This window comes from Cricetulus griseus, chromosome 2 (assembly GCF_003668045.3).
Source record: "Cricetulus griseus strain 17A/GY chromosome 2, alternate assembly CriGri-PICRH-1.0, whole genome shotgun sequence".
In the NCBI taxonomy this organism is placed as follows: domain Eukaryota; kingdom Metazoa; phylum Chordata; class Mammalia; order Rodentia; family Cricetidae; genus Cricetulus; species Cricetulus griseus.
The window spans coordinates 106,815,032-106,836,122 of record NC_048595.1 but is presented as its reverse complement, the minus strand read 5'-3'; the positions used below and the strand labels follow the sequence as shown (position 1 = coordinate 106,836,122).

General features: G+C 38.3%; 1 protein-coding gene across 4 annotated transcripts in view; it reads right to left on the bottom strand.

The window, feature by feature from the left end:
- Window positions 1–243: 243 nt before the first annotated feature.
- Window positions 244–21,091, bottom strand: part of C9orf72 (C9orf72-SMCR8 complex subunit) — a 30,853-nt gene continuing 10,005 nt past the window's right edge. For 3 of the 4 annotated variants that reach the window (XM_027403387.2, XM_027403385.2, XM_027403386.2), the window contains 8 exons: window positions 18,064–18,159; window positions 17,020–17,084; window positions 15,165–15,237; window positions 12,959–13,075; window positions 6,240–6,475; window positions 3,146–3,203; window positions 2,148–2,257; window positions 244–2,031 (listed from right to left, as the gene is read on the bottom strand). In XM_027403387.2, coding sequence (XP_027259188.1) covers window positions 1,845–2,031; window positions 2,148–2,257; window positions 3,146–3,203; window positions 6,240–6,475; window positions 12,959–13,075; window positions 15,165–15,237; window positions 17,020–17,084; window positions 18,064–18,159 — 942 coding nt within the window. In that variant the 3' untranslated portion in view covers window positions 244–1,844. The remainder of the gene's footprint in view (window positions 2,032–2,147; window positions 2,258–3,145; window positions 3,204–6,239; window positions 6,476–12,958; window positions 13,076–15,164; window positions 15,238–17,019; window positions 17,085–18,063; window positions 18,160–21,091) is intronic. The other variant, XM_027403388.2, reaches the window with a different exon arrangement.

The window sequence follows — 21,091 nt, the reverse complement described above, 5'->3', positions numbered from 1 at the left end:
CCTTGAACTTCTGGTCCTCCTGCCTCTACCTCCCAAGTACTGGAATTACAAGTATGTACTAACATACTTGGCAGTTTTACTATTATTTTTTAAATGTAATGCTCTAGCATCATTCATAAACTTGAATGTCTTCTCTGAAAAGATTAAAAACATGGTTTGGATTCAACATGACTCAGCATAACAGGAAGCTAATCACGCCCCTCTCTCCCAGCAGTATTTTTTCCTGAATGAAGAACTAAAACAGAATTTCAAAAGTATTTTATTCAAAATTCCCCACCTAGGAGAAAGGACATATAACAGTGTTTACACATGCTTCAATAACTTATTTCACTGTACAACTTACATTCTCTATAACACCACAGTAAACCAGCAAAGGAAAACAATTAGCGCTTAAGTAAGACTCTTCTGTGTAAAGCTTTAAGTGTGGGACACTAAAAGGTGGAATCTACACACTTTACCACAACGACCGGCTTGGAGTTCATAAGCTATCCTGGTCAGTGTGTGTTTCAAAATTAAGATGGCTACACTTTTCTGATTTGTAATATCAAAGCCACTGTGACCTTTCAGAATAGAACTTTTTTTTTTCTTGCTAAATTTGATGGGTGGGGAAAAGGCTCCATTCTTATTCCTTTTGTAAAAAATAAATATATTCTCCCTTTTATGTTAAGTCCACAGTTTTAAATAAAATACTTATTTGTGTTTATGCATACTCCTATGTCAACACTGCTCTATCACAGAACTCTACTAATCAGTATTTCACAGCCAGCAAGATGTCAAATATTACAGGAACAAAAACAGACCACTGAATTTGCCATAATAGCACCTAGAAAAATAGCACTGGGGTCAAATTTCTCCCGCTGTTCTTATGATGCAGGCAACATGGAAAACACACAGATTACAGGCAAAAATGGAAGGAAAGCAGCAAGAAGCCTTCCTGATCTTGAAAGAAGATTTATCAGCTCATGTATTCTCTGACATATTTCACAAGGACTTCCAAGCCAGGCACATGGCAGACCGTGCCCAAGGTAAGTCAGACAGAGACAGCCGAGCAGTGAAATCTGACCCTCCTCCAAGAAATCATATTTCCAAGACTGGGAAAGGCACAGGAGGTGCACTCAGCTCAAAAATAATGAAAATTAATTTTAAAAATTGGCAGCAATTATAAAACAAAATGTCACTTTCTTTGACAAAGTTACGACAATAAACCAACATAAAGCATACCACGGTTCAGTGACCACACACGACTGCTCGGCGTTTCTATACAGACTAAATCTGAAGGACTAAGTCTATCAAGGAAGTTCTAACGATTGATTTCATGTAAAACTCTGCTTTATCAATGCCTTCTTCCAAAACGTCCTGTAGTCAAGCTAAGTTCCTTTCTGTGGAACTGAAAAGTTGGAAGGCTCTAATTTTCAGTTGTTGCAGAAGAATGTAATTCTACACACCACAGAACACTGAGGGACAGAGAGTGAACTTGCACTGTATCTGTAAAAGTTAACTAGGGCTTCACTATGATACATGTAAACCATTAATCATAAGTTTTTATTTTATTTTTTTAAAAAAACAAGCAGTTATGTCAAGTTTATTTCCTATCATTCATATCTTTAAAAGACAGCAATAGCATTTAGGATGACTGTAAACATAAGTCCCTAAGAGTACATCTATTCTAGGAAAATGGACATTCACTGTAACGCTGCACCTGACACTCCTGTACAGACCTCCTGTGACAAGTGTAGTGTAACTAACTCCTAGAGCAGGATGCTGGAGGAAGAATGTGTCCACACCACGGAGCTACTGTAACAGCAAGCCTGACTGTGATGAGATGTACACAGCAAACCACATGTTCAAAAAGTCATTAGAACATCACGTTCTTGTACACTAGTGTAGAAAGGTCTCCCAAAGATGAAAGAGTGTAGGCCTGGCTTAATTTTCTCAGCTAGAGCCATTATTATGTTAAGATCGCCCTCTGCTGTTAAGTCAAGATCTATCTTCAGGTTCCGAAGAGACTTAAAGGGCTTTTTCCCCTTCTGCCTATAAACAAAAGAAACAAACAAAAAACCAAACGTTATATTACAGACACTGTTCAAAGGGAACCAAACAGAAACTTACAATGCATAAAGGTTTTTCTATAGCAGAACAGGACTCACGTATCGTCCTCTATGTATTTGATTAGTGTCAAGGCTTTTCTGTGAAGAACGAGTAGGAACTGTGCAAGGAAAGTACTCCTGAGAGACAGGCCAGGTTTCAAATGGAAGACCTGCAGGAACATGAGACAATACAGTTTCAGTATATTTTTATGTAGCAGCTTCCATGTCATTGTTGACAGGATCTGACGCCCATCACCCATTACAGCCACTTCTTCTGATTCCCGAAGGGCAGGGCTGTGGTAGTGGCAATCGTCTGGAAACAATGACAGTTTTCCAGATTTTCTATTTTAATGTTAAAAATGAACTGAGATTTTGCATTCTACATATAAATGTATCCTTATTTTATTATGTAAAAATCATTATGTGAATTGTTTTAGGTTGTGTGGAGTAGAGGACACGTGCAATTTTATTTCAGCTTCAGAAATGTGGAATTACATGACTATGGATTATCCTCTAACTCTGTACTGTCACACATCACACACAGACCCAGATCGAGACCTAGACCCAGTTAACAGGAGAATCTCATTATGTAAAGCCAGGTCTATGACATAGGGTCCTGGCCTGATTCCCAGAATGGTATTATGATAAAACTCTGGTTGTGGTTAGAAACAAGTCCCATACAATCCACCACCTTTCCAAATGTAGAGCTCAGCAGATATTTTAAAAACTCGAGACAATAAAGATGCTACACTTTAAGTACAAGTATACTAAGTTTAAGAACATTTTCAATTCAATTAAGGCAAATAAAAGTACACTCCTATTCAATGAAAAAATCCTTAAGATACAGGATAGTACTTAAAACAACTAGTAGGATAGGGAATACTGTTTTTAACTGCTAATATACAGGCTATTTCTGATTAATAATTCCAAGGGAAATTTATTTACAGACTTCAGAAAGGCCCATAAGCATTTTAATTCTTTGGTTCTTTGTATGTATTTTGTAGGCATTGTGGGACATATTTTAAAAGAAAACATGTCATGGCTGGTATCATGTTTACCTGATCCAGGAAGGCTTTCACTAGAGTATCTCTGTGTAAGACATCTTGGAAAATATTCCTAAGAAGAAAACAGTCCAAATATTAAATGTTTTTTTTATAGAGTCAGTTTCCATAACCTCTCACTCCAGTCAAAAAGTTAACATTTTATAAACAGATATGTGAGAATATGGATGTGAATATTTGGAATGCATACTTAGTTTGTATGAGGCCCTGGATTCAATATTCAGTGCGCGCGCGCGCGCGCGCGCACACACACACACACACACACACACACACACACACACAAACACAGATTCATTTTAACTCAGGGGAACATTTGTATATTAGTGGTGTCTTTTTCTAGCCAGTATAAGCTGGGTATACACCCAGAGAGGGCACCTGCCTATCTGTCAATGAGTTTTAGAACCCACACCTTACAAATTGGGTTTATGTCAAGAGACTAAATACCTGTAAATATGAACCAGCAACTCAGAAAGTTACTACTACCTCAGCAAAGACTGGCGTGTAAAGTCCAGACAAAACGGCCAATTGAAGTGAGCTTTGTCAGCACAGGTCAGAGCAGAAGCTCACAGACAAGACAGATGTTTTTTCTCAGACCCCATTCCTTTCATTGCTTCCCTTCCATCTTCCCTACGCTACTGTATTCATGTCAGAGGGAAAATATAACGTTCATTATGATAAGACAAATGAAAAGCAAGACCGAGGAGTAGAGATCACAATACACCTGGATAGGAACAGCAGAGGAAGAGCGAATATGCAGAAACAGTGGAAAGCACTGCAGGTTTCGTAGTCTTAGGAGACGAGTGTGCAAGCCAGAGAAAGAAACCAAGAAGGGGAAATACCAGCATTTCACGACAGCACTGGGCACTGACAGCACAATCATTAGGCTTCACGGACAGGTTAGGACTTAAGTCTACCACTTTCCAACTTCTGTTTTACTGAATAAAAATCTGGATCACAAAAGAGCAGGGAAAGCAAAGACTATCTCCAGGGAAATCACATATTCTTTTTTTTTTTTTTGTGACAGGGTTTCTCTGTAGCTTTGGAGCCTGTCTTGGAACTCACTCTGTAGACCAGGCTGAACTCGAACTCACAAAGATCTGCCTGACTCTGCCCGGCTAACACATATTTTAATGTATTGTAAGTGACTGCTTTTATCTTAAAAAGGTTAAAATTAAAAATTAATTGGGGACGTGGCTCAGTGGTACAGCAATTGTCCAGATTGTGTGAATCCCCAAATTTGAACTCCCAAGCTTCCCAAACTTAAAAGTGAATATTATTTAAAGTGTGCTAATACTAATATGAGTCCACAATAATAGAAGTTACAATATAATTTTCTGCTTGAAAATATTTTTGACAATTTTATATTCAAAACATTTACTTAGAACTGGAAATAAAATTCTAAAATTCACAACATTATTTTGTCATGCCAGAATAGCCGATAAATTGCTTTTGTCAAATCAATCAAACAAACACTCAAAAACAAAAACACTAACAGGGTGCAAATCTATTCAAATCTACATTTTCTGAGAAGAGACTCTAAGCAATCAACTAAAAAAAAAAAAAAAAAGAAAGAAATAAGCAGGACTTCAAATACATTAGTTATGAGGAAGATGCTGGCATGCTGACTCAGTGAGAAGACTTCTACATGTTTTCCAAGACTGTCAGTATGTGAACTAGTGAAATGAAATTTCAATTTGACCAATTAGTTTTCTGAAACAATTCCTCTCAACGTTTCTATGCAAATAAAAAGAGCCTAGGGGAACTGTCAAAAAAGGTTCTTCTACATGCTAGGACCTCTGGGCATCATGTTCCTATTGTGCTCATGGCCAGCAGTTTACTGTGGCTATTAGTGTACCCCATGTCTCTTGTTTCAGCTCTGTTTTCTTCTGCAGAGACACAGGATACACACATTTGCACCAAATTTACTGCTGCCTAAAGCCCTTCAACCCATATAATCACAATTAACGTATTCTGAGTATATTCTAAGGACTATCGCTATTTCAAGCCCTTAGTTGATTCAAGTGGACAGTAATACTGTATCAGTTCTTTTTCAGACTTTAGAATATCATTTAAATGCATTCTAGAAGTTTCATAATTCAAGATCATAATTTTTCTCCTAACCAATCAATACTTACTTATTTTTTAATATTACCAACACATTTATTGTCCTTAAATTTTAATTCAGCACTTTTAAACTATGCTCTAGAGCAGTGAAATTATTACTTTGATTTGCAATATGTGAGTGAAATAAGATTTCTGTTAATGTGTAATCCTAAATTAAAACCATAAACAATGTGAATTCTTCCTTCCTTTCTCCCATTCCTTCTCCCATTCTCTTCCCTCCTTCCCTCATTTTCTTTCTCCCCCCTTTCCCTTCCTTCTTTCTTTCCTTGGAACAAATCTAGGTCCCTGTGCATATACGCAAGTGCTCTACCATTGAGCTACATCTTCAGCCTAAAACATATATTTTATTGTCAATACTTACTTATTGTCTTTTACTTTGCTGACCACATTTTCTGGTAGGAAATAAAAAGCAAAATGTACAATGCAAAGGAAGAGTGTTCTCTTCATATATATGAACTACTTTGTTTTTACACTCATATCCAAGAAAAAAAGGCTTTGAATTATTGCAGTTTAGTGTACAAGGATGTTCAATGACCATTAAACACTAAATTACTAGCAGTAGGAGCTGGCATTTTCTGATTGACAACTGTTAACCTTGGCACTTCAACTGTTAACCTTGGCACTTCAGTAAGTAAGTAGAGTTCAGTATGTATTTATATTTTTGGTTGTGAGCCTAGCCTTTAACAGCTGAGGCATCTCTCCTGCCTTCAGTATGCATTTATTAAACATTTGTTTTTAGAGTAAATCCAGTGAGTTCTCAATTGGCCATATAAGAGTCTGCATCATCATCATCATCATTTAAAAATTAAAAAAGTAAAGAAAAAGTGGCTGATTAAATGCTTCTTCAAGCATCATTATGCCTGCTACATTTCTTTCCTTTTAAATGCTACTTGCATTGTTTTTACTTGTAAACGACAAAAGTTTTCTGTTGTTTGACAATGACACCCAAAGCCCAAGTGTCACATACAAATCAGGAGTGAAGCTTTCATCTGTGTAGATGATGGTGTCCTGAGCCATGTCCTCTTCTGATGTTGCCCTCCAGAAGGCTGTCAGCTCTGATCTCATGTATCTGCGTTGATTATAAATATGTTCATGACATGGTGGCATCTGCTTGACAGTATTGACATCCACATCAATGTGTGTGGTTGGATACGGGGCATACATAACTTGCCGGAAGGGTAGTACAAAACTTCCCGTTGCATCCTGTCAAAACGAGGAGAAAACTTACTGCCCATGTGCCAAACAAGCAGCCATTAAAAAAAATAATGCAATAATGATAATAAGAGATCCATACCCTGTGCATCTGGTATAAGGCTCTTTCAGAAATAACATTCAAGACGTCACTATATAAAATTGCAGTTTGGGCTTACAGTAAAGGAAGTATATAGTGTACCATTTAAAAAGTGGGTCAGGCCAGGAGGGGGAGGGTGGTGGTGCATGCCTTTAATCCCAGCACTTGAGAGGCAGAGGCAGTAGATCTCTGTGAGTCTGAGGCCAGACTGGTCTACAAAGCTACACAGAGAAACCCTGTCTCGAAAAACAAAAACAGAAAAGAAAAAATCTACAAAGACCTTGACCAATCATTAAGGGTGATTAGTTGCTGGTCTGTAAAGTTATGATTACCTTTCTTTCTCAATTGTTTTATCCTACCTGTATCTAAACAAGTATGTATATTAATAGGTAAAATATTTGCCTCTTTCCAGTTAGTCAGGCAGCCAGTTACTAAGTAGCAAATACCTGCTGTGTATGTAGTTATTGTGCTAAGTGGTGTGAACAGAATAGAAGATAGAAGCTGCCTAAATCTTTAACTCTTAACAGGTTAGGGTAACCACTGTATGTCAACCACCGGTATTTTCTGGAAAGCTACACAACTTAGCTTGGCTTGGAGAACTCTCAGTGTTTCAGGAAATCACAATTTTACATTTCCCCTGTGTATCTGGTAACAGTAACAGTACATAACAATGTAAGTGACAGTAACAGTACATAGTAGCAGTATATAACTGAATAAGGCGGTGGTGCTAGCAAGTCCTCTGTACTTCATTGTGCCTTTAAAGAATGATAAAACTGAGATTTGGAAAGTTAAAATTAGAAATGTGTTTTCTTTAGTTCTGAGCTCATGGCAGGTGCATGATTGGAAACTCCCAAAGCTGATTTTCATTTTGGGGGTGAAGAGGGAGATCAAACTCAGTGCCTTCAACTTTCTAAGTCAGCAGTTCTTAACCTTTGGGGATGAACGACCCTTTCAGGGGGGGGGGTGTCACATATCAGATTACTGAGGAAGAGTTCCTGCCAGGAAACATAACAAACATTCCTTTGAACTGGAAGCCAGCTTCTCCCTGGCCACTTTGGCCTTTTTTGTCTTTTTTGAGACAGGGTTTCTCTGTGTAGTCCTTCCTATCTGTCCTGGAACTAGTTCTTATAGACCAGGCTGGCCTCGAACTCACAGAGATCTGCCTGCCTCTGCCTCTTGAGTGCTGGGATTAAAGGCGAGTGTCACCATCTCCTAGCCCACTTTGGACTTCTAATGCCCTTAAGCATTCAGGCTAAGGAAGAAATAACAGTGTTAGGAGGGATGATTGATCAGATTATCACGGGGAAATTGGATTGCTTCTCCACAATGGAGGTAAGAAGGATTATGTCCGGAGTGCAGGTGTCTCTTGGTGCTACCATGTCCTGTGATTGAAGTCAAAGGTAAACTATCACAGCCTAATCCAGGTGGGATGTTTTCTTTCCTTATTTTCTTTATAATGTTATATAATACCAATCAAGAGAATATCAATGGTTATCATATTTAAGTTTGAGATACCAAAAGAATGTATCTCATGGAACAATTTATAATATGTTTGCAGTTGTATGTTAGGCATAATTACAATCCAGTCAAATAGATAATGTGTTTCTGATTGTATGTGGGATAGTTATACATGTTTAGGTGTTGTTATGACCTGGTTATTGTTTTCATTTGGAAATTAATCATGGCATAAAGATATATAATTGTATGTCAAGTTGACAAGGGTGAACTTGTGACAGCTGTCTTTGGTTGTTACTTGATTATATCTGGAACTTAAAATCCAAAAACGGAGGGCACACCTGTGGAATATTTTTGCTTAATTTGAAGTAAGAAGATCCACTTCTAATATGGATCTTTGAGGTAGGAAGATATGCCTTTAATTCAGACTATTTGAGCTAGGAAAAGACATACCATTTAATGCCATTTAAAAATTTCATTCCTCCCCCAAATTAATGCCATTTAAAACTACATTTAATCCAGATCTATTCTGGGTCATGCCTTATGCTAGAAGCCCATATAAGGAGTTGGAAGAAGGAAGCTTTGCTCTTTTCCTGCTTGCCCTCGACTTGCTAGCAAATACATTCCTTCACTACCATTAGAGCCTACTTATTTCCGTATATTTCCGAATATACGGAAGACCAGCTGAGACTTCCACTCTCATGGACTGAGAAACTTCTGAATTCTTGGACTTCCTGTTCACAGCTCTCCACTGTCAGATTAGTTGGACTGTACCCACAAGCCATTCTAATAAATCCCACTTATTAGAGACAGACAGACAGATAGACAGACAGACAGAGAGAGATTTATTTGATAAGTTTTGTTACTCTAGAGTCCCTGACTAATACACATCCATCTATCCATCCATTCAATCAACGAAGAGCAATTGTATTTGCAGGGTACAGTGTGACATTTCAAAACATGCATATAAAGTGTATGATTTACTCATGGTGTCGTATCTATCACCCTGGTGGTTATCATTTTCTTTTGTTAGCAACACTCAAAATCCCCCTTATGAGATATTTTAAAAAAATAAAACTAGAGTTGAGGTGATGGCTCATTGGGAAAAGTGCTAATTGCTGTGCAAGTATGAGGACCTAACCTGTGTTAAGATCCCCAGCATATATGCAAAAGTCAGATGCAGCAGCCTGTGTCTATAACCCAATGTGTGTATGTGTGTATGTGTGTGTGTGTGGGGTGTGTTTGTGTAGGCTGATCTCAGGGTCTCACTAATCAGCTGGTCTAGTCAAAGTCAGCCTAGGTTCAATGAGAGCCCTGCCTAAAAAACACTGGCAAGTTATAGATACCCTGTATTAACCTCTGTCCTACATTTCTCTCTCTCCCTGTCTCCTATATATTAAACAGAAAAGTAGAATTGACTGTCATAATCATTCTACAGTACAAGGGAACATTATAAGTTATTCTTTTTATGCAACTGCAGTCCTAAGCCTAATAATCATTCTCCTCTCCTTTCTTCTCCCCCCTCCTCTATCCAGTCCCTCCCCAGTATCCCTTCTATGTTTTGGTAATTCTTTTACCTTCTACTTCTATGACACAAATGTTTTAGCTTTTACATATAAATTATATACAGCATTTATCTTTCTGTGCCTGGCTTATTCCACTTAACACAATGTGCTCTAGTATCACCCATGTTGCAGCAAACAATAGACTTTCCTTTTTGTGATTAAATATCCCATTGTGCATATGTACCGTTTTTTTTGATCCATTCATTTGTGGATGGGCATTTAAATTGATCCTATATGCCAGCTATGGGGAACAGTGCTGCTGTAAACATGGAAGTGCAGGTGTCCTATCCACATAATGATTTCATTTTCTTTAAGGACTTGGCCAATGGTGAGCTATCTGGATCATATGTCTAATTGCTCATTTATTATAGTGATGAACCTTATATGTTCCAGGAGAGTACTCTACCACTTCTAGTTTTATTTTTTTAAATGCCATACTGTTCTTAATAATGGCAAATTAATAATCCATCAGTGATGTGACAAGTATCCTTTCCCCATGTCCCTGTATCCTTGTTAAGTGTTTATTGTGTTGTTGTTATTGATAATATCCATCTAAATGGGGTAATATCTCATGGTTGTTTTGAATTTACCTTGAACCACTTCATACATTTACTGGCTATTTTCCGATCTTCAAAGATGTCCACTCCATCAGTCTACCTGCTCATTTGCTTTGATGAAACACTTATATTAACCATCTGATGAATTGTTCACAAATATTTTCTCTCATCCTATAGGCTCTCACTTCACTCTGTTGATTGCTTTCTTGGTGGTGCAAAAGCTTTTCAGTTTGATGTAATCTGTCAGCTTTTTGGCTTGTTGCTTATGATTTTGGGTTATAAAAACCAAACAAACAAAAAAACCAAGCAAACCAAATCCGTTTCCCAGATCAATGTCCTGAAGTGTTTTTTTGTGTATAGGCTCTCAGTTTCAAGTGACTGATCCAGCTTGATTTGTATCTGGGAAGAAAGGAGCTTTTCTACATAGAATAACCAGGATCCCAGAAGCCCTACTGCAAAAGACTTCCCTTTCTCTGATGTGCATTCTTACTGTAACCATCAGAATTCAGTCACCATAAACCTGAGGATTTAAATCTGGGTTTTTGATTCTGTTCCACTGGTGTCTGTGTGAAGTCAGGTATTTCTATGCTACCAGCTTTGTTCTTTTTGCATTAGATTGCTTTGCCTAGTCGGTGTCTGTATTAATCAGATTTTCATTAGTATGAGAAAATCAGCTTTAGGGAGGAAATACCTCTTCTGACTCACTGTTTAAGTCTATGGTCATAGTTGGCCTTACTTTGGGCCCATGGAGAGGTGGAACACCATGGCAAGGCATGCAGGGCGGAGCCTGGATGGATAGGAGTGAGGCTGCAGGCCAGGCTCCTACTATACCCTCCAAGGGCATGTCCTCAGTGATTTACTGTCTCTTGACATTCCAAAATTCCTAACATTTCCACCAGTTCTCAACAGTAGCACCAGCTCAGATGAAACGTTTAACAAAGTATGTGAGCCTTTGGGGATACTGTGGTTCCAAATGGCAGCAAACGGAGGGGTGCTGTTTTTAGTTCTGTGAAGACATCTTTGTAAGCTCTTCATACACTTCTGCACAAAGCTCTGGACTGGACCGATGTTTTTAGCAGCAGTCTTTCAATCCATCAATACTGGGTATCTTTCTTTCATTTGCCCATTTTTTTCTTTCACCAGTGCTTTCTAGTTTCTGTAGCAGACATCATTCACTTCTTGGGGAAAGTTATCCACAGGGTTGTTTATTTTATAGCTACAGGGAGTGGCATTGCTTCCTTCATTTCTTTTATTTAGCAATCATTACTGGCATAAAAAAGGTTGATTTTTTTAGGTTGTATACTGTACACCCTGGCTCAATATATCATTTATAGCATTATTTTGGTGGAGTCTAAGGCATCAAGCATGTTAAGCAACTGAGGTATAGCCTCAGCCTGGAGTCTATGCTTTTCTGCATTGGCAAAGACTTATGACACTAGCCTGAATAAAAGTAGTGAAAGTACTGCCGGGAGTTGGTGGCGGAGGCCTTTAATCCCAGCACTCTGGAGGCAGAGGCAGGCGGATCTCTGTGAGTTCAAGGCCAGCCTCGTCTCCAGAGCGAGTGCCAGGACAGGCTCCAAAGCTAGAGAGAGAAACCCTGTCTCAGGAAACCCCCCCCCCCAAAAAAATAGTGAAAGTAGACATCATTATCTTGTTCCTGATCCTGGACACAATGACTTCAGCTTTTCCTTATTTGGTATAATGTTGGTTGTAGGTCTGCTGAATACAGACTTTGCTTCACAGAAGTAAGAAAGTTCCTTGAATACATAAGTTTATTTAGGGTACCTGAAGCAATACTCACTTCATTTTCTTTCAGTTTGCTATGCTTACATCCTTAAGAATAATCATGAAAGCCCTGGTGGTGGCGGCACACACCTTTAATCCCAGCACTCGGGAGGCAGAGGCAGGAGGATCTCTGTGAGTTCCAGACCAGCATGGTCTACAAGAGCTAGTTTCAGGACAGCCTCCAAAGCCACAGAGAAACCCTGTCTCAAAAAACAAAAAAAAAAAAAAAAAAAAAAAAAAAAAAAAAAAAAAAAAAAAAAAAAGAATAACCATGAAAGACCTGCAATGATCATGAAAAGCCACTTCTTTATGGCTTTGTGTAGTGTATACACTACACACACATGCATTAAGTGTAACATGCATGCACGTGCATATGAGTATTCATGTGTGCTGAGTGTACATGTGTTTGTACGTGCACATGTATGTTTGTATGCATGTGTGTGGAAAACGGAGGCTGATGTCTGGGATTTTCCTTGATGGCTCTTCCACCTTAATCTTTTTTGACATAGGGTCTTTCAATCAAACCCAGAGCTTGCTGAAAAAATAAATGTTTCTACTTAATTATTGAAAAAAATTGCTAATTTATATTAATCTGTTTTACTTCTTGAAAATGAACTAAATTTAATATAAAAATTAAAAACATAAGTACTAAACACAGACATTTTGCATAAGCTTTAAAACACATTTCAATTACATATCCAAATATCCTCAGTAAGCAAAAGAAACATTACCATTTCAGAGGCTCAGTCTGATTCAAGCATGTGTTTAAAAAGAAAATACTGAGGCTAGACACACAGCTAGCAGGAACCAAGTGAAATGTAAATACTATCTCATGGTGCTTCATGGATGACTCTAACTATAAATCCATAAGACATACACTCCATGTTCAGAACTATTAAAAGAAACCAGTTCCAAGAAAACTACAAATATGATACATTAAATAATAATACACTTTACAAAGATTCTTAGTAATTATTCTTAAAATTCATTTTTACTTGTGGATTCACATATGATAAATAAATGGCAAGTATACCTTTAGCAGGCCTTGTACAAATAGTCCTGATTCATACTTAAAGGATGATTCTGCTTCACACAGCCTAGAGCATTTCCTCTCTGCTGGAGTCAGAAAAAGGCATAATGTTCTCACTATCTAGAGAAGAAAAGATTTGGCATTGAAATGTGAAATAAAAAGATCACTGCTTGCTATGAAAGAAACTTAAATAGAAATTTTTGTTGCCATCACTAAAACAGATCCCAAGTAAGGAGTATCCCTTGGTTACCTGAACAGGGCACATATAGTTTACAAAAGGGATTTTGTGGTCAGTTAAGATTAGGAAGTAGTTGGTAAATCAACTGCATGGTATCTCAGAACTTGCTGCATTTGAATAAACGTTGTTCTCTAAGTGAACAATATTTGTTCTTTTCCAAATTTATTTGACCTGTATCTCAGTGAGAAATAATAACCTAAAGCAATAATTGACTGAACCTCTATCCAGCAATAAGTGCTTTTTAAGTAGGCAAACAGCTCTGGGAAGAAAGTCATGTGTTTAAATGAGGGGACCACCATCTGATGAATGCACAAATTCTGCTACAATGAACAACAGGGACTGTCCAAACTTTCCACAGAAAAAACTACAAAGTTTTACTTGAAACAAGTGCCTGTGGTGGGTTAGAAATCGGTGGCACTAAGAAGAGTTGACCTGGAGCTGTATTAGGGAACAGTAAAAAGCCATGTAAGTGTGTGTATGCAGAACTCTGATCATATCATCAGACAGCTTGAAGACAGTGGTTTTCAACTAGAGTAGTGACAACTTATGTCTCAAAATGAAAAGACAAAAGACAAGCTATTCAACTGAAAAGAAGATGAAAGATGAAAAATGTATTTAATAAATGAAGTCCAAACCATGGAGCTTTTCTCCTTCATAAAGCCAACCAAGATGCCCCACCCTTAGGGAACCTAAGGCTTCCAGCAACTCAAGTGGAAAGCTACTTTTGGGGGGTCTCACATGACAGTCCCAAATGAGAGGTTTATTATTCTCTCATAAACGTATGAATGAGAAATATAAATTTGGCAAATTAAAGTTTATATAAGTACACAGGAACTGCTTGCAAAAAAAAGATAATTCTGTAAAGCAAGTAACCATTCCTAACATATTTACATGTTAAACTTTTTGAAAAAAATTAATATGAATTTTTAATATCAAATTGATATGGATATATATTATGGATATATATTTGTGTATCTTTAGTGACTATAAAGACAGCAGTACACTTGTGGTTTAATTAAAGCAGTACACTAACCTTGAGGAAACAACTGATCACTTATCTTAGTTCTCCCCCCATGTGTATCTCTTTTAGGGAGCGACCCTGGAAGACTCCCTGAAAAGGTAGTTTTGTAGTGTAGGACTCACCTACATCCAAGCTCAAGTCTCTCAGTTCAATGCTGACCTTTCTATAACTTCCCTGACAACAAGAAAATTAATGATTTATGTGCTACCCCTTGTGTACATGGCAATAGATTTATATATTTCATACATCAACTCCAGAAGCTGAATGAATTATTTAACTTGCTCTTTTATATTAACTACTTTTTCTTACTCTCAAATTGTTTTGTTTGCTGATCACGGCTGCTCTATATAACAGTGCTGGCTGCCCTGTTACTTGCTCTAATTTATTTGTTTTAAACTCTGTACGTCACGGTTATATTCACCAATACAGTTTCCCATTACCTCACACATCCAATAACAAATTGTTTAGTAGGTAAAGTCATACAGGAATAAGAAACAACTGGGAAATAGAAGAAAAGTATTTGGAAAATATCTCATTTAAAGGCCAGGCAAGGTAGTGCATACTTTTAATCTCAGTATGTGAGAAGAAGAGGCAAGTGTACTGTGGGGAGTTTGAGACTAGCTTGGTCTACATATGAGTTGCAGTCCAGCCCAGACCATAGAGTGAGACCCTTCTGAAAAAACAACAAAGCAAAAAGAAAAAAAAACAAACAAGAAAAACAACTTATGATACAACTGAGAGTAATGAATTATCAAAATCAAAGTGGAAATTGAATTCTTACACATTTTACTACAGTCATTTTTGCTAGATGTATCAGAATAATTTGGTAAACTTACATTGTCTCCTTATACTATTAGGGTGTTTCAACTGCAACCTAATATTTAAATGATAATTGACAACATGCTAGTAGTATTAAAGTCAGACCTTATTTGAACTATAAAAGGAGTTACCTTATTTACTTTCTCTGCACTGCTGCCTACTACGACAGAACAGCCACAGGTCTGCAGATGTGAGCTGATGGCACTGCAGGTTAATTAAAACATTGGCAGGATTACAACTTCACAAACGAGAAAAATAAGTGAGCTTTATTTACTTGACCAACACCAAAGCTATCAGATAATGTTATCTTTTATTTGTATAAAACTGCATTTTCCAGGGGCCTTTCACAGACATCATATTACTTGAGTCTTAAGACAATCCAGGCTGGAGAGATGGCTCACGGCTTAAGAGCACTTGCTGCTCGTGTAGAGAAGATATAGCATTCATACTAAGACTCACACCATCTATTTCCATGAAACCCAAAGCTCTCTCCTGGCCTTCACACAGGTACACGTGTGGTGCCCATAATACATACATACATACTCACACACACATACAATTACATAAATATTAAAGAAAAAGATACCCCAATTAGTTAATAAAATGCCATCACTTTATAGTAATTCTGTTTAAGACATATCTGGAAACAATATATGGATGACTGATATGGATGGCTGACACTAGCAAACTCTAAAGTGCTTCCGATTCAAGCCATGAAGACCTTTTCTGCTAAAGCTGCACACACCTGGCATTTAATTGTGAGATTAAAGGGAGAAAATGTAGATCTTGAGGTGAATACTTAAAAAAAATGCTCATTCACTTCTCATTTTTAAGAATAAAAGCTGGTGACAGTCTGCAACTTGTACAGGAGCCCACCCAGGAGATGGGGTGCACATGCAGAACAGTCATCACTGCAGATGAGCACATTAGTGTTCAGTAAGTATTGGCTCCACCACTTCCTATTTCGTAGAGCAAATATAAATAAAAAAACATTAGCTATTGGTCACTGAGGGAGCTGACATGCCTGGCACTGTCCGGGTGCTTTCTATGATTCCTCTCACTCAGTGCTTACAATGAACCTATAAAATAGCTGCTATTGACGGGCAGTGGTGGTGCACGCCTTTAATCCCACCACTTGGGAGGCAGAGGTGAGAGAATCTCTGTGAGTTCAAGGCCAGCCTGGTCTACAGAGTGAGTTCCAGGACAGCCAGGACTGTTATATAGAGAAACCCTGTCTTAGAAACAAAACAAACCGAAATGAAAAAAAAAAATCTGTTATCACTGTTCACTTTTTTTTTCTTGGTTTTTCGAGACAGGGTTTCTCTGTGGCTTTGGAGGCTTTCCTGGAACTCGCTCTGTAGACCAGGCTGGTCTCGAACTCACATCACAGAGATCTGCCTGCCTCTGCTTCCCGACTGGCTGGGATTAAAGGCGTGCCACCAACACCCGGCCCACTGTTCACATTTTATAGGTAAGAAAATGGAGGTACAGCTTTTGGTAGTTAGCTTGACCAAGCTGACCCAGTTGTAACCCAGAAAATTGTAAGCAGTCTGGTTTTAGAGCTCATGCTCTTAAGTACTAAATTCCATAGTTAGATGAAAAAGGTCAGTCCAAAATACGATTTCTATTTCTAGATCTACAGAGTTCACAAAAATGTATAATGCAACTTAGTTTGATAGGTTTCTGAGGTTTATCTTTAATGAGGATTACAAGAAGAAAACAGAAGCAAACAAAAGACCAGAACTTCTCTGGCTACTATGGAAACTGAGCTTTTTTAGACTGTGGATGGGGTAATGTCAGATATGTCCCTACTGTCTGAGTGTAAACAATACACATGTGAGCAACAGTTCAAATGTGCAATGCTACCTCTAAATAATTGGAGTAAGTAGATATTCTATCAATTTTTCCATTAAGTCTTGTCATGGGGGAGCATTAAGATTTTTATCTGCTTTATTAAGCATTCAGAAAAAGAAGTAAAATTCTTACTTGAGAAGAAAGCCTTCGTGGCAGCTGTCACCAATGTCATCATCGTTGAGGACTGTATCAGCTATCTAAAAGGCACACACACAAAGTCAGTCTGTTTACCACAGGGGGAGAGAACTCTTAGTAATATGTATGCTGACGTCTAGAGTCAGCAGGACCCAGCACTCTCATTATGAGCATCAAGAATACCTATAAAGTGCTGCCGCATGAACTTTTCAGAGGAACAAAGGGGAAAGTTGGCCAGGCAGGTTAAACAACAATTTTTACAACTTCCCCCTCCAAGCTATCAGAATCAGGAGACCAAGCATAATGACAAGTCAGCATTAGGAACAGTGTCTAACGACAGCTATACATGGAGAATATGTGACTGAAATACACTCAACAAATGTCAAAGAACTGGTGAACAGGGAGCTGGAGAAATGGCTCAGTGCTTGAGAGCACTGGCTGTTCTTCCCAGCACAAATACATGGCAGCTCACAAATGTCTGTAACTCCAAGGTCTTAGGGATCTGACACTCTTCTGGCTTCCAGGGTACTGTATGCAAATGGTATACAAACACACTTGTAGGTAAAACACCCAAACACATAAGAAAAAAATAAATAAAAAAAGAAGTCAGAGAATGAGGCACCCACTCACAGCTTAATTGGTACACTGCTCTGTTCAAAAGCACTGTATGTAACACTAGTTGCTTCTATAAAAGCCTGGAATTTCCCCTCTTCTAGGAAATACAAAAGTGGAGAAGTAGTGAAGCAAACTAGTTTTATCAGAACATGTCTGATCACAAAACAAAACAAAACAAAACAAAAAAAACAAACCTGTTTGGTAAGAAAATTCAGCACTTTATGTGTGCTTACTGGATTGAAGGTGATACTTCATATGAATAGTATTACAACATTACATTATTAAAACAAGAATATTAACTCTCTCTCTCTCTCTCTCTCTCTCTCTCTCTCTCTCTCTCTCTCTCTCTCTCTCTTTGCCCCCCTCTCTCCACACGAATCACTCAAGGGAATCCATAAAAGGGTACAGATGCCCCACGGCAGTTACATCTATTTCTTCGGGAACACTGTGTGACTTCATAGATGCAAGCAGCTCCATCACAGGAATGACTTCCCCAGTAAGCATGGGAATGATACTCTGACCCTGTATCAAACATAACAAAGTGAAGGAAATCACAGTGTGGGTAAGCCAGGTAGTAAAAACATTTTAAATGGATGCAAAGAGTAAAACACCCTCAGAGAAACTTGCTCAACACAGTCCCAAACAAGCCTACCATTCCAGAAACAACTGTCAAGTATTTTCATGCTTTTTAAACTTATTTTCATTCTTTTAGGAAAAATTTCCTTTGGTGAGTATGGTTTATAACATGCAACAATTAAACTACAATGCCACAATTAGAAAGAATCTCCTTTGGAATTTAACTAAGACATAAAAGCTCTTGAAGGCCATCATTATATTTTCCTTTTTTTAATTTTTTTTTTCCTTTTAAAAAGAGAAAAGTCAAGCATGAAGAGACATTGCATCATTAGAAAGGAACCAGGAAGGTTCCTCTCAACATCCAACCTTCACATTCAAATGACATAATCTACTCAAGTGCATACTAAAGTTACCACATAGAGAAGACTCAGTAAGACAGAAGATCTCCTTTGCAGAACTTGCCCAACTACCGTTTACTTTATCTCCCAATCATCACTTTAAAATTTGTATGTTCTGGCATCTGGTCTGTGGCATAACTGCAGTGTGTGAAACAAGAATGACACCACTTACTACCACCTCTCCCGGCAGTTAGTGATCACCTAAGTGAAATGCTGAAGATGCCAAGTGTTTATCCATCTCAGTTAAACAGATTTTAAAATAATTAATCACTTATATTCACTTCAGGAAGTTTTCTTCGTTCACTTGGGTTTCATTAAATGATTATTTAAACCCTCACAAATATTTTAAAGTTAGAACCTCAAATTAAGGGTTGAGGATTATGAACCACTTAGTTAAAGCAGAACAGCTGCCCGACATGTATGAGACTCTAGGTCTAATCCTTAGCACACACAAGCAAACAAGCAAACAAACAAACAAACAGAAATCCATTTTCAAATCCCCTTATCATGGAGGGTACTCATTTCCTTTGGAAAATTATCCTAATCTATAAATGTCTTTGCAGACACAGAAAGTTTTATTATTTCAAAAAATTCATCTTACAATAACCTCCAGAATAAACTACTCATTGTTTCTGCTTTTTAAAGTAATTGCTGAAATGTCTGTTTACAAATACGATTAAGATGTGGCATTCAATAATGTATGTTAAATTTCCTTCCTTGTTCAGTGACTTTGTCAGGTGACAGATGTAAGGACCCCAAGCTAACCAGGGCTGAAGCTGTTTAGGAGTGCTGCACCATCCCGAAGCGGTAGTAAGTCTCATAATAGAGCTGTTGCAAGCACATTTCATCAGCTATGCAAGTATAAAGCAGAAAGGGTGAGCTTATCTTCCCTTGGGTTCTGGCATTTACAGCACTTTAGACATGGACTCCTGGGCATTTGTCATCACCATGAGTAATGAACAGTCTCATTGGGGCTCAACACAAAATCTTACAGGACGAATGCAGAAGAAACTGGCTCCTTGGGTTTCTCTAACTTAAACTTCTGCAAGACAATGTTTCCACTTAAAGTCTCTTTAGTTTATCCTCTGTGTACTTCCTTCTTGACACAGAAGGTGAGGATAACATTTTTAGAGTAGAGCTGAAAAGCAGAAACTCACCCTAGTAAGTAGAGGGCTCTGGCTTTCAAGAACAAAAATCTCACTAAATGCAAATTTTACTTAGTTCTAAATTTCCTTCTGTTGAAATGACTCTCCCTAATTACTCCAGAAATACAGTTCAGAGGTCAGTGAAAGAGACTTTTCTTGGAGACCCTGCTTACTGATCAGCAAACAAGTAAAGATTAGACTTTCAATCCTTTAGTGTCAGGTCTTTTCCTAGACTCTTTCTTTCTTGTTTTGTTTTGGAGACAGCATTTCTCTGTGTAACCCTGTCTGCCTTTGAACTCACTTTGTACACAAAAACTGTCCCAGAACTCACAGAGATCCACTTGCCGCTGCCTCCCAAGTGCTGGGAATAAAGGCGTGAGCCACCACTACACAGTCCCTGAAAAGCTATTTATCATTCATAAGAGTATAACACATGATTTTGTAAAGGTCATGTGTGTGTGTGTGTGTGTGTGTGTGTGTGTGTGTGTGTGTGTGTGTGCTTGAGAGGTATGGTGGCTTGCATAGTAATGGCCCCCATGGTAGACTCATGTTTGAATGCTTGGCCCATAGGGAGTGGCACTATAAGGAGGTATGGCCTTGTTGGAGGAAGTGTGTCACTGGAGGCGGGCTTTGAAGTCTCATATATGCTCCCACTGCCTTCGGATTAAGATGCATAGTAGTGGCACAAACCTTAATCCCAGTATTCAGGAGACGGAGGTAGTCGATCTCTGAGTTAAAGGCCAGCCTGATCTACAGAGAAAGTTCCAGGGTAGCCAGTGCTACACAGAGAAATCCTGTCTGAAAAAACAAAACAAAACAAAACAGATGTGCAGCTCTTTGCCTGCATGCCACCTGCCTGTAAACTAGCCCCAATTAAATGTTTTCCTTTATAAGAGTTGCAGTAGTCATGGCGTCTCTTCACAGCAATAGAAAGCCTAACTATGACACGAGGGATCAAACTGAGAGTCATGCCACCACATTCTCAAATTCTTAGAAATATTCAAAACAATTACTTTTGTCAAGTACCATTCTGTTTCAGTCATGCTAAGGAAAATGAGAGAAAAGACCACACAGCCGTGTTTAAAGGCTGGAGTTTTATAAGGAGAAATAATGAGGGTGGGTGGCATGCTGGGATAATGGGAAAAAGTAGCCCTTTCCCGATGGGGATTCCTCTCCACTGACACCCCTTCAGAGGAACTTGTCTGCCCCATACTGATACAGTCTGCATTTAACTTCTACCTGGGAAGCCACTTCATCATAATCATGTTTTTAAAGCTCCAGGATAAACACGGCAGAATTCTCTAGAGTCAGTGTTACTAGAAGCCTGGATGTTAA